The sequence below is a fragment of the Rhinolophus hipposideros genome (genome assembly GCF_964194185.1).
Source record: "Rhinolophus hipposideros genome assembly, chromosome: 12".
NCBI lineage: Eukaryota > Metazoa > Chordata > Mammalia > Chiroptera > Rhinolophidae > Rhinolophus > Rhinolophus hipposideros.
The window spans coordinates 27,900,763-27,913,578 of NC_138058.1; the positions used below are offsets into that span (position 1 = coordinate 27,900,763).

The following is a 12,816-nucleotide window of genomic DNA, read 5'->3' on the forward strand; positions in this document are numbered from 1 at the left end:
CGAGCTGAAAGGAAGCCTGTGGTAAAGCAAGCAGCCCAAGGTGGTGCTTCTTCCAGCTGAAGGGCATCATCCATTTTCCTCAGTGAATAGTTTTATGCCTCCCCCACCGTCAAACGCTATCGTGTAATATCCTGTCACAGAGGCCTGCTGTTGGGCAGGCAGATGTGGAATATTCAATCTGAGGGCAGGTCTCACCCAGCCCCGCTCCTTCCTTCCTCCAAGCGGATGTTTTGTTGTCAGGATGACCTACCCTGAAGGCTGCCTGGCTCAGAAGGCCAAATCTCTGCATCATGCCTTTCTTTAATTCCCTGTTCCCAGCTCACCAAATGAGGGCATCTCTTTTAAGACAAGGAGGCATTGTGTTCAAGGGTATGGATTTGGAAACTTAAATAATGAAAACATCTCTTCCTTGGTAGGTTTTTAGGTAACTTTGGATTTCTGACGCATGGCGGGGGGTGGGGGTGGGGTGGGTCTTGTCTGGGCTCGCCTGCCTGCAACGGGCTGGGAGTGAGGCAGGCCTCTGGACATTAGAGCATCAAGATCGCTGAGTCTTTTAGTTTTGTTTGTGGGTTGCTAGGGTCGAGGGAGGAGGATGAAATGGAGAGGAATTAGTAGAAGACTCGGGGAAGCTCTACCTTGTGAAATTCTCCATCTTAAAGTCGGGCTTGGACTGGGATTCTGCCTGATGCCCGTGGGGTCATTATGGAGCCAGCGGAGTGTCTGCAGTTTGGCCTGGGTGACTGTCTCAGCTCAGGAGCGGGCATTCTTCCCCACTCCTGAGTGTCCTTCCATGTGAAGGGCACCCCGTGTGTACAGTCCAGGACTTCCTTTACCCGTTTACTGGTTCAATACATAAGGCTGGAGTAAACCAAGCATGCTGAGATCTGCTCTCCCCTTTTTCTCCCGGGGTGTGCTACCCACAGGGAACAGGGGCTGTCCTCCTTTGTTCCATGCAGGCAGTTTTTTGGAAGGACCTGACGCTTATACGATTTTCGGGAGCCTCTTTAAGAAAAAAAAAAAGAACATAAAAATACAAATGTAAAATAATAAGGGCTCCTCCCAGGGCCTCAGAAAAGTCGAGAAGGGACCCTTTCAAATGGGATCCCTGAAGCTTAAGCTTCATCAATTTCCTGGTAACTCTGTCCCTGATTATAAGTTTTCCCCAGACAGGCCTGATGCCCACAGAGAGACTGGTAAACCTATTTAATTCTGGGCCTCAGTTGCCAGCCCACTTGCTGCCACACTCAGCCATAGTCTCCAGCCCACAATAATAAAGGCAACACTGAGACTTTCGTCTCTCGTTTTTTGGGGGGTCTCATTTCTGTTGGTCACTTGCTTTATTGCTCCCACTACAGTATCCCCCCCCCCAATATCTCTTATTTTAATTTACCCCAGGATGGGTCCTGGTAATTGTAACAATTACCCTTTGACAACAAGAGCATATGCAAATTATTAACAAAGGTGTTATGCGAGCCCTCACGGATGGGATGGGTGGTGGGTTTGCTGTAGTTCTGTGCTCAGTTTGGCAGATTCTAAGTATTAACACTGAATTACTGAAGATACTCAGATTCGTTCACATGGTTAGACTATCTTTTAAACATTTAACACGAAAGAATGAATTAGCAGGTTTATTCTACCACATTGAAGGGATATTAGCCAAACTCTGCCAAAAATATGACAAGAAAATAGCTGATGATGCATTAGAGCTTCTTGAATGCTGGCAATGCTGTTTTCCTGGATTCAGCTGGGAAATGGTGAAGTCACAGGGCACCCCGGGACACCACGAGGAGGGTTTGCACTGGCGTGAGCTTCCCCAGTGGTCCCTCTTCCTGCCTCTACCCCTGCACCTGCCCCCCTCTCTCTGGTATTGATGAGGTTGTCTTTGAGGCCCCGCGGGAAAGTCCTCAAGGAAAAGCGACCCTTTAGCCAGGGGCAGCTCTGGTCTGTAAGCTTGTGGTTTCATAGCAACCTGCTTGGTCTAAATTTCAAAGAAGCCATCCTTGGGAGATGGAAATATGCAGACTAGGAACGTGTTGACTTATCCTGCTCAGATGGGGGACCCTGTGAGCAGCCAGAGGAGTGTCAGCCCAGACTCCGCTGTGCATGCCTCCCCTGCTGCACCCTGCTTTCCGCCCTCCCAGGGCAGAGGCTGGCACTGGGGAGGTGTCACATTCCAGTACTCTGAAGTGGCACTTAGAACCATCCTCAGCAGCTGGTCTGAGCTCTGTTTCCTGCCCAGACAAAACTGGCAAAGCACGGGCAAGTTTTATTTTGAAAGATGAAATTTAAGTCATTTTATTGCTGCTGAGAAGTTGTGGATGGGCAAGTCCAGAGATCAAAATTCTCTCTCCCAGAGCTCATAGATTCTGACTGTTGTTTCTGGAAGTAGCCTTGGTGATTATCTAACTTCTCCGCCCACCCCACCCTACATGTTATTTGAATTCGATTCCCCCGGTATCTTTGACAATACTCTCCTGAGCCTCCTTTCTCCTGTCTCTGATTATTCCTTGTCCACCTTCCTTAAGTGCTTTTTGTGTGTAGTCCCTTACATGTCGGCATGCCCCATGGATCCAATTTTCTTTTTTTATGGAAAGTATATACTTTTTATTTTGCCTGAAGTCTGTATCCACTCCCCCGCTTTAAAAAATTAATGTAAAAAAATATATATAATTTTGCCATTTTAACCATTTTTAAGTGTATAATTCAGCGGCATTTAGTACATTTACGATGTTGTACAACTCACGGATGCTATCTTAGTCCATGGTGGTTTTTCTTTCTAATACTTTCCACGAGCTCTCGTTTCCTTTCATTGTGTACACTCTCATCTAGATGTTCATGACTCCAATCTTTTTCTCTAGGTTAGATCTCTCCTCATGCTCAGGGTTGGAGTTAGTATTGTTCCACTGGTAGGTCCCACGGACACCTCAAACTCAAGAGTTCCAACTGAGCTCATTGTTTTCTCTTTCAAACCTGCTTGTTATTCTCCTGCCATTCCATGGTCCAACGTATCAACCCCAATTGGAAATCTGGAGTCATTATCAGTTTTCTTTCTCTCCCCCTCTCCTCCTTGATGTCATACCCTCCATCAGTACATCCATTCCTTTGAATTCCTAAGTACCCCTTGAATCCACTCCTGTCTACACCACCTCCAGTACCATTGATTAGGCTTAGAATCCTGTTATTTCTTTCTCAAATATTTAGTTGCAGTTATCTCTTCAAAAGTGTCTCCACCACCATTCCTGCTACCTTGAATTCTATCCTCCATAACTGCATCTAGAGTCATCTATCAAAAATGTTATTCTGGTAGCTCTGACCACACATGAACTCTTTAACAACTCTTCATTGTTCGTGGGAGTTTTTCACATTTGAGAATTTGATTAAAGTGAGACACCACTTCCTTAGAAAGTACACATATTTACACACAAGCTCACAAATTTTGATACAATTTCAGGAGGTCCATCAAATCCCCAGAATCCATGATGGACCCTCAGGTACAAGAGCCGCTAGCCCACACAAGGCCCTTCACAACCAGGCCTCTCTTATTTCTCCAACCTCCTCTCTCCCCACCTCCTTCCTTACACTTTGTGCTTCAACAAAACTAAACCGCATGTAGTTCCCTGTATACACCTCACTGTTCTCATGTTCTTTTCCCTGAAACATGCTTTCTTTCTTTCATTGCTTGGGTAACTGTTTCTTATCTTTTAAGCCTTAGCTCAGGCTCTACCTGATTCGTTCATACCCTGCATGTTTATTGAACACCTACTATGTGCTAGGCCCTCTACAAGCATTGGCATTAAAGATGGACATGGCCTCTGCAATCACAGACCTTGCAGTTAAGTGGGAAACACAGACAAGTAAATACTACCACTGAACTCTGAATTTGTGCTCCCATTTTATATTATGTCTCTATCTTAGCATCTACTGTATATTATAAAATTATATCATTATGTGTTTGTCTAGCTCACTGAACTCTAAGGCCCTGGAGGATATATATCTGACTTTACTCATCTTTGTAACTTGGAGATGTAATGCATTGTTTCAAACATAGAAGGACTTAATAGTCACTCTACTTATTTATTAGATTGAGGAAAATGAGAATTTTGCAGGCTAATTAATACCTTCTACAACTAGTGGGTGGCAGAAAAGGCACCGGAGCCAATGTTGTCCGAGGCTGCTCACCTCCCCCTCCATGGCCCCATCACGAGAATCAACTCACCAACCATCCTCACTACAAAGAGCTTGGATTTTGGAATCAGGAAAAGATTATCTAAATCTTAAGTTTTTCCACTTATTACTATGTGGACTTTGGATAAGTTACCCATCCTCTTTTAACTTTCCTTTTCTCTGCGTATATGAAATCGAGATATTTCTACTTTCAGGATTGATTGGCTACTTCTATAAGATCAGGTATGTATAGATGGCACATGGCCATCCTTCAATACAGGTGACTTCCCTTCCCATTCTGCTCTGGCTTCTCTGCCCTGGCTTGGCCGAGGTAAATGAATTTGATTTCTGTGAACAACATCATGCTAATTCTTACGAGTTATGATGTTGGTGGGTGGTCCCAGGTTACATATTGGGGAAACCACAGGCCTTCAGATTGCCGTCCTCCTGTCAAGGAAAGGGAAACCCAAGTGGGTTTTCCAATGGTAAATTTAATAGCCCTCATTAAAGTTGATCCAACATTAATGAGGGCAAAACACAATCAAACATTATGATTCATTCTTGCTGCCTGATAGATAATCTCGGCAAGAAATGGGAATAAAATTGAGAGATACTGATGATATGGGATTTTTTAATCCATGATGTAGGCAATATAGGAAAAATATTAGGTGAGAATTACCTAAGCCCTCGTGGAACTCTTCATAAAAAGCATGGCTATACAGTAATGAGGTTCTCCATATAGTGCACATGGCAGAATTGCCATATCCAAATGAATCGAATTCCACACTAGTGGCTTTGGATGCTGGAGACTCTCCAATGATGTGTGACCATTGCTCAAAGCATTCTGAAACGCCTTCCTTGGAACTGAAACCAATGTACAGGCCACAAAAAGAGAATCCTATACCTTCGTAGTCATGCTTTGCTTTTCACCAACGAGGTTCCCAGATCGATAACCCATTATTCATCAGACCTGGTTCCTACAACTTTTGGGGTTGTCCTGAAATCACATGATGAGGATGTTCTCCTATTGCCCTATTGAGGATATTCAAATACTGTGCCTTCAAAATTACGGCAATTTCGGAGCAGGAGTTCAGAAGATAGTTGGAATAATGACAGTGCTGTTGGAGAAAGGATATGACTTTCCAATCATTTATATATAAATTCTAGTTTGCTATAAATCGTACTATTTTCTGCCTTATATGAATCATACCAGAGGGACTTAGATAAGCCATATCAGTCTGTGATTAAGAGGAAGATTAATGCCACACTCCTACTAATACAAGCTTTGAGTATTCTATATATATGAAGGTTTTCTAGCATCGTCTTGGTCCTCTTGTCACCCTGACCTCGTAGAGACATTTCATGTCACTCACAGTGGTGAGAATGACAGTTAATCTTGGATTCATTCTCTTTCCTCCATAAAATGCATAGAGCTTGTTAAACAAAACCAGTTTTTTGAGAATAATGCAGACAAGATTCGTTAGTTCTCAGAATGCCTTAGTTCCTGGGAGTGTGGGCTGTTGAAATAGGATGACAAAGAAAGTTACTTAGTAATGTTCAAATACTGGAAGGGACTGGTTAGAGACAGGCTAATTTCTCATTTTCATTTTTTGTTGTTGTTGCATTAGATAGAGGGAATTGATTACTTGCCTTTACTGTAGCTATTTATTTAATGTGTACACTCAGTTGGTCTTATTGACCATCCTCATACATTAGTCAGCATCATTATTACCTAATATCAGTAAGTAAGCACACCTTCTGTGTACTGTTGGTTGTTGCCTTAGATTAGGAGCCCAGCAAGGTGGAAGCCATGCCTAAGATTTGGGTGGCGCCTCATAGAGATAGATGCCCATGTGATCGATTCCTTAAAACAATGTCTCTAAACCGCATAACAGGGTATCAGGAAAGCAGCACATCATTTTCTATTGAGTTTTTAACACATGCTTAGCAGTAGGAGACAGAGAAAGAGGAACAACGTGAGCCTCCCATCCTGGAAGATATTACACAGTCCAGTTAGAAAATCAGGACTGACTCACAGGCTCATTTAGAAGCAGCACAGGTTCTGTGCAGTTAAACTCTAGAGGAGGCTGAGAAGCCCAGGGCATGAGCTTGGAGCAGAGGTAGCTCGGGAGGCTTGCCAAGGTCAGTAAGGCATCCTCAGGCAGGTCCAGGCAGCACTCGGCAGGCCTTGCAGCCACAGTGAAATTTGGGTAGATGGAGAGAAGATGAGCGGGCATTCCAGAAGGAGTGAAATGTGATCAAAGGCACAGAAGTAGGAATGGACACAACTTTATTTAGAGGGAAGAAATATGAAATAAAAATGTTTGATCATCAGCAAGCATTTTTCCCTATTAGGCATCAGTGAATTCATAAATTTTAAGGCCAACAGTTCAGGGTCAACTGAGGCTGCCAAGTTGGAGCATTTGTTACGTATTGACTTCGGCTGAATGTGTACCTTTTATATAATATTTGTTTATATATATTTTTATAATATATATTATATATATTCATAATATATATTTATAATCTCAAGAACCTTGAGCCTTATAGATAGATACCTTTGCTAAATCCATGAATTTCAGCCAGGTAGAGAAAATAACATTGTCTTAGCTGCACCTTTCATACTTCCTTGGTCTGCAAAAGAAGCAGTTTTCCTGATGCTGGGTTGTGTGTAAAAGAAACCCAGAAATATTTCAGTTGTCACTCATGGAAATGCTTTTTAATTAAAAAAAAATGAAGCAAAACATTAAGCCCACTGCTTTGGGCACTGACTAAACCAACATCTGTTTTAGCAACCACAACAACAGCAAAGGAATGCTAGTTATGTATTGCTTATGGCACTGACTTCTTTTGGGAAGATATAAATTAAATCACTGACCTTTGAATTTCCTGGGTGCCCTAATGAATAGGTGTTTGTATATCTTTGTGGAAAGGTGTTTATATATCTTTGTGGGACTTTGTTATTCTGCAGGGAGCAAAGAGAAGAGTTTTCCTGCTTTTTGGAAAGGTAAAAAATACAAATCATGTCAGTCCCAAATAATATCCTGATTAGAAGATACATGTAAGGTCCCAGGTTGTGATTTGGTGCAAGGTGACTGCAAAGTGCCAACATGGACAATATGACCTGGGACAGGCTTCTGTCTCCTCCAATTCTGTGATAGCCTAGCCCACTGATTTTGCCAATTTATGGCCATTTAAGTTGGCGATTATTTTAGTGTTGGCAGAAAAGAGATCCTCTCAGGCTCTCTGTTTTATGGTACTATTTCCCAAACTGTTATTCTCTCCTCTCCTCTCCTCTCCTCTCCTCTCCTCTCCTCTCCTCTCCTCTCCTCTCCTCTCCTCTCCTCTCCCCTTCCTTCCCCTCCCCTCCCCTCCCCGCCCCTCCCTTCTTTTCCCCTCCCTTCCCCTCCCTACCCCTCCTCTCCTTTTCCCATGCACACAATTTTTGGATCCCATTTAAACTGTGCACTTCTTTAAATGTGCCTCTTTCAACTGGATTTGCTAATCCAGAATGCTTAACCCAAAAGATTCAATCATTTGAAACAGCCCCAATCATCCAGGAGTAGGAACAACGGACACACTGGTCATTCACTGAAGCTTGTGTCCTGAGGGCATATACACTCTCTCAAGTTCTTATTTAGAAACAAGAATTCTTATTTTATATACAAATTACATAGCCTGGTTGTCTGATATCTTGGCACCCAGAAACTTAAACTGTCAAATTAGAACAGGGAGAGGGATCTAGAGTGGAAGACACATGCATAATACCAAGAAATGAGAGGCCAGAAAAAGCAAAACCATAAACTTCAATAAACATCGTGATCAGAAGACCACTCTAGGTGCAAACAGCCTCAGAAATAGAGGATTTCATAGTAATTTGGCAAATTTTAGTTCATGATACCAATGATAGAGAGTAAAATGTAAACACTGTACAATATTTCATCACATCCATTTTGTGTACAAAGTGGACAAAATGGTTCTTCTTTGTGTTTCACAAGAAGAAAACCTAATAGTAGGTGAGGGATGAGCTCAATTTGCATGAGTTTTCTCTGTTCCTTTGATTAATGACCTCACTCCAGTACTGCCCCAATCTGTGAAAGCAGTGAGTTGGCCCATCCTCCCATCCAGAACTGACTAGCAATAACAGTCCTTTGAATAACACGTCTATTTCTCTTTTTCCACTTCTCCTCCGCACAACTAATAATTTTCTTTATCTGTTTATCTTGTTTTCACTTTATTAGTTTTGTCTTATTCTTTGGAGAGGTTTACTCTGTTGTTCTTCTCTAACATCTTGAGTTCTATGTTGGCTAACTGACTTACAACTTTTCTTCTTTCCTAATATAAACAGTTAAGGATATAAATTTTCCCCTAACAACTACTTTAGCTGCATTTCACAAGTTCAGTTATGTGACGTCTTCATAATTGACTAGTTTTCAGTATTTCCTAATTTCCATTATGATGTTACTTTGACTTATAAAAGATTTAGATGTATGTTTGAAACGTCCAAACATATGAAATTTTCAAAATGCTTTGCAACTTGATTTGCTATAAATTTTTAATGGACTTTTTTGGTGACAAAATATGGTCTACATGACATCAATTTTTTGGAAATTTATTGAGATTTGGCTTATGGCCTAGTACATGGCTACTCCTTATAAATGTTCAAAGTATGCTTGAAAAGAAGTAGGTATTTTCTGCAGGAGGTAGAATTCCTATATGCAGTGAGCCTTCCTGGGGTGCTATTGCACTCCATCTCATAAGTTGGCTGTAATGTGGTTGGTGATCAGCTCTTGCTCTCTACCTATCCCCCACTCTCCAAAGGAGAAAGGCCAGAGTTCTTATTTCCTACTGTGGATAGAGACAGGTGGTGGAGAGGAACTGACTGATCAGTGTGATGTGTAGTGTATATTTCATTATCTTTACTTTTGGTACAGTACAGAGTGGTGGGAAAGATTTCACTGAATTTAAGATGCATCTGTTGTCATTATTTTATGAGACATTAGGGAAAAACACTGCCAATTAAATTATGATACATTAATGATTATCATCCAATTTCAGAGATGTTAAAATGTGAACAAAGTGTGTCTTAGAATTTAACCCCCATTTCATTCAATCAAAAATTTTTAGACTCTACCTAGAAAGTTTTGCTGTAATTTATGGTATGTCCACTAGATCATGTTTAATTGTATTATTCGAATCATTTATATTTTATTAATTCTTTTAGCTGCTTGATCTATTAATTACTGAGAAAACGGTACTTAAGTCTCCTCCTGTTTTGGTGAATTTATCAATTTGTCTTTATAATTTTGTCAATTTTTGCTTCATATATGCCGAGGATATGTCATTAAGTGTAGACTAGAATTATACCTTCTAGGTTAACTGTTCTTTTCAACACTATATAATGGTCTTCTTTATATTAATAATTTTCCCCCACAAAGTACATTTTATTTGATATTAATATAGCTACGCTAATTTTCTTTGATATTTGGTCTGACACAATGTTTCTCATACTGTTATTTTCAACCTTTCTATGTCTCTCTCTCTCTCTATATATATATTTGAATATATAAATGTGTATATATATATGTATATTTATATATATATGTATGTGTATTTATATATGTATGTATATATATATGTATATTTTATTATAAGTAGCGTATGGTTTTTCTTTTTTAAACACAATCTGTCAATCTGTGTTTTTTAACTGCTGAGTTTGGTCCATGACATTTATCTTGGTTATGGATTGTATGGATTTAACTTTTACTTCTAAAAATAAATATTACTATCTTATTATGTGCTTATTGCAGAGTTTTCTAAGGCATAGATTCAGAAAAATTGTTTCTCACTTACTCTCAAAAGAAGGAAATTTCAAAGTTAGGACAAACATTCTTTAAAATACTTAGAGATAAAAATATTGAAAGTCAATTGCTCAAACATCCAAGAAAAATAAATTAGCACAAATCCTCCAAAACATATTTGAAAAGATATTTTTATGCATACAAGGGTTATCAAAATAGAGATGTTGGCAAACTATTTTTATTTCAGTTCATAAACAACATTTGAGATCTGAGTTCTGCATTCTGATATTCCTGTGGTCTTTTGCTCTTTCTAATGACAGTACAAGAAACCACAGGTCATCTTGTTAAAATAATAACAATGAAAAAAATACTAGGATGATGTAAAAAAAGACCTTGAATTATGTATGGCTCTACTGAGACTAGCTAATAAATAGGTGAGAATGATTTGCGACTAGTATATCAATTATTTGTAAATGGAGGGTGTGTTTTGAGGTTACTTGACAACAAATTGTTCTCAGGAGGAGCTTTAGGCACCCTCTGGTCTGAAATATAATCTCATTTGTATTAGGTGGAGGTTGGCCAATCTCAATCTCACTAACAGAAGCGGTCTCCAGTGTCACCAACAAAAGGCTCTCATATTTATTTTCAAAATAGAAAAGTCAAGCTCAATTTGTTATACTTTACAGGACTGATAATGTTTACCTTACTCCTTCACTAGCCTACTTCTTTTAGTTCTAGAATTACAGACTCTCGGCATTGGAAGGAGTCTGAAAGCTTTTCTAGTCCAGTTGCCTATCTGATGCGTAAATGACTTTTACGGAATTTTGCCAAGTTGTCAACTTGCCTGTGCTTGAATACAACCATACTAGGGAACTCACTCCTACCTGAAGCAGCCAATTAGAGAGACTTGAAAACCTGAGCCATAAATTATATCTATCAGCCTACTCTACTCCTTGGGTCTATACAGTAAAAGCAGGCACAACTGTTTCAGGACATTCCTTCAAACGTTCAAAATGGCCATCGAGTTTTTCTTCCTGACTCCAGGCTAAAAAGTCCCACTTCTATAGATAATTCTATATAATCTACCATATTTGGTAATATTTTTCATATATTCAGTTTTTCTAGGCTCTCCCTGACGTGTCCTTCATATTTAATACAACACTTGAGTGGAGATTTTACATTCACCAAGTTGAGAGTTTCCATGACTTCCTGCTGTTAATGCAACCGGAAGTCAGAGTCTCTTTGGGAAGCATATCAATGTACTGATTGTTACAGAGCCTAGAACATCAGTGCAAGGAAACTCACATTGAGTACCTACTATGGACCAGGCCCTGTGCCAGATATTTAAAGAGCAGGATTTTAGCCACATCTATCTGATCTCAAAGCCCATGTTTTTTCCCGTTGTCCTTCTCCAACTGTCTTTCCCCTGTGCTTTGCTAAGCCATATTTTCAAAGGACATATGACCTATAATTATAGCAAAAATAAAGGCCATTCTTTTTCAAGGGCTGAGCAAAAAACATTAATGAATCAAGTGTAGCCCCAAGGCTCTGGATTGGTCACTTTCGGTACAAAGTTTGCTTTAGTCCAAATAATGTAAAAGTACACTGGAGCCTATTCCCTTTCCAAATGACCAAATTTATAAATCAGTGACATCCAAATTAATGCTATTTTATTAACGTACTTGGAACATACTAGTGCTGGATAAATCTTCCTAAAATTTTGCTTTGTGCTTCCTTTGAATGGCTTCCCATTGCCCAAACTCCATCTTCGGTCATTCAAATCCTCTGCAAGGTCAGTCTCCTATTTCCCCTCCAATCCAGTCTCCCCTTACTCTTCCAGGCTGTATGAAGAGAGAGACAGGTGAGTGTGGAAGCAAGTTGGACAGGAAGTGGAATACTGTGAGGGTGAAGAAATACATAAGGGAAAGTCAGGGTGTTGGCCTTGGTCCTGCCCTCCTCAATTGGTTGGTTGTTGGGAAGGGACTTGTGTTCTCCAAGGGTCATTTCTTAAAACTATGAAACAGCTTAGGGAGGGTCTTATTGGGGAAAAGTCAATCATGGGGTAGACTTCTGGGGCTGAGCCAGTCATGAGCTGCTTACATGTAATCCCTGAATGTCTAGAATGATTGATTAGCCCAGCTCCCCTTTGCAGGAAGTGAATGCCATCTTGGGTACTGAGAAGAAATCCACTAGACCATTAAGGGGACACTCCTGAGTGTGCACTGCTTGTGTCAATTGACTTATCCAAAGGCCTGTGTGGGGGCTCATGAAACTTTGGAACAGATGGGAATTTCTGGGTGCCCATGTGAAATTTGCCTTTTGTATCCCAAAATGTATAATTACATCTTAGAGTGTACATTCTGCCTTGGTATCTGTGTTGCAGGCTTCTGGAAGTCAAGGACTGGCTATTCTTCTTTGAGCCCCTAACACTTTGCCCACAGTACTATTTTAAAACACGTTGGTCTTGATTTTTGGTTCCATTCGCCACCAGCAACCTCCTCCCTATACTTCTTTCCTTAATGAAGAAGCCCACACGCTTTATAACTGCTGCTATGAATTATCTATTCCAAGTGTAGCAACCCATTTTGATTAAAGAACTATTGTGCGGACCTTGGAAAAGAAATAGAAGAAAAAAGTCTACTCTGATTTCTACTTTTTCTGAAGAGTATACAATTTTTAAAAATTTATTTATTATGTTGGAAGGCAAGAGTGCCACTCAGCACCGGCTACTGGGTTCAATCCCTACAAGGCTAGTGAAATTCAAGACATTTTGACAAGGCCAGCCATGCCAACTCTGTTTACCTAGATGGTCATATGACTACAAACCTAGGCTTGATTCGTATTTTCCCAA

At 40.3% G+C, this 12,816-nt stretch overlaps 1 protein-coding gene across 3 annotated transcripts in view; it reads right to left on the reverse strand.

Annotated features, from left to right (window-relative positions):
- ANTXR1 (ANTXR cell adhesion molecule 1) overlaps nucleotides 1-12,816 on the reverse strand; it is a 220,520-nt gene that overhangs the window by 95,075 nt on the left and 112,629 nt on the right. Inside the window, exon 13 of one of the 3 annotated variants that reach the window (XM_081068018.1) lies at nucleotides 10,146-11,806. The exons of the other annotated variants lie outside the window; for them this stretch is intronic. Within the exon in view, the coding sequence (XP_080924144.1) occupies nucleotides 11,759-11,806 (48 nt within the window). The 3' untranslated portion in view covers nucleotides 10,146-11,758. Of the gene's footprint in view, nucleotides 1-10,145; nucleotides 11,807-12,816 lie in introns of those variants that run through there. 3 annotated transcript variants of the gene reach the window in all.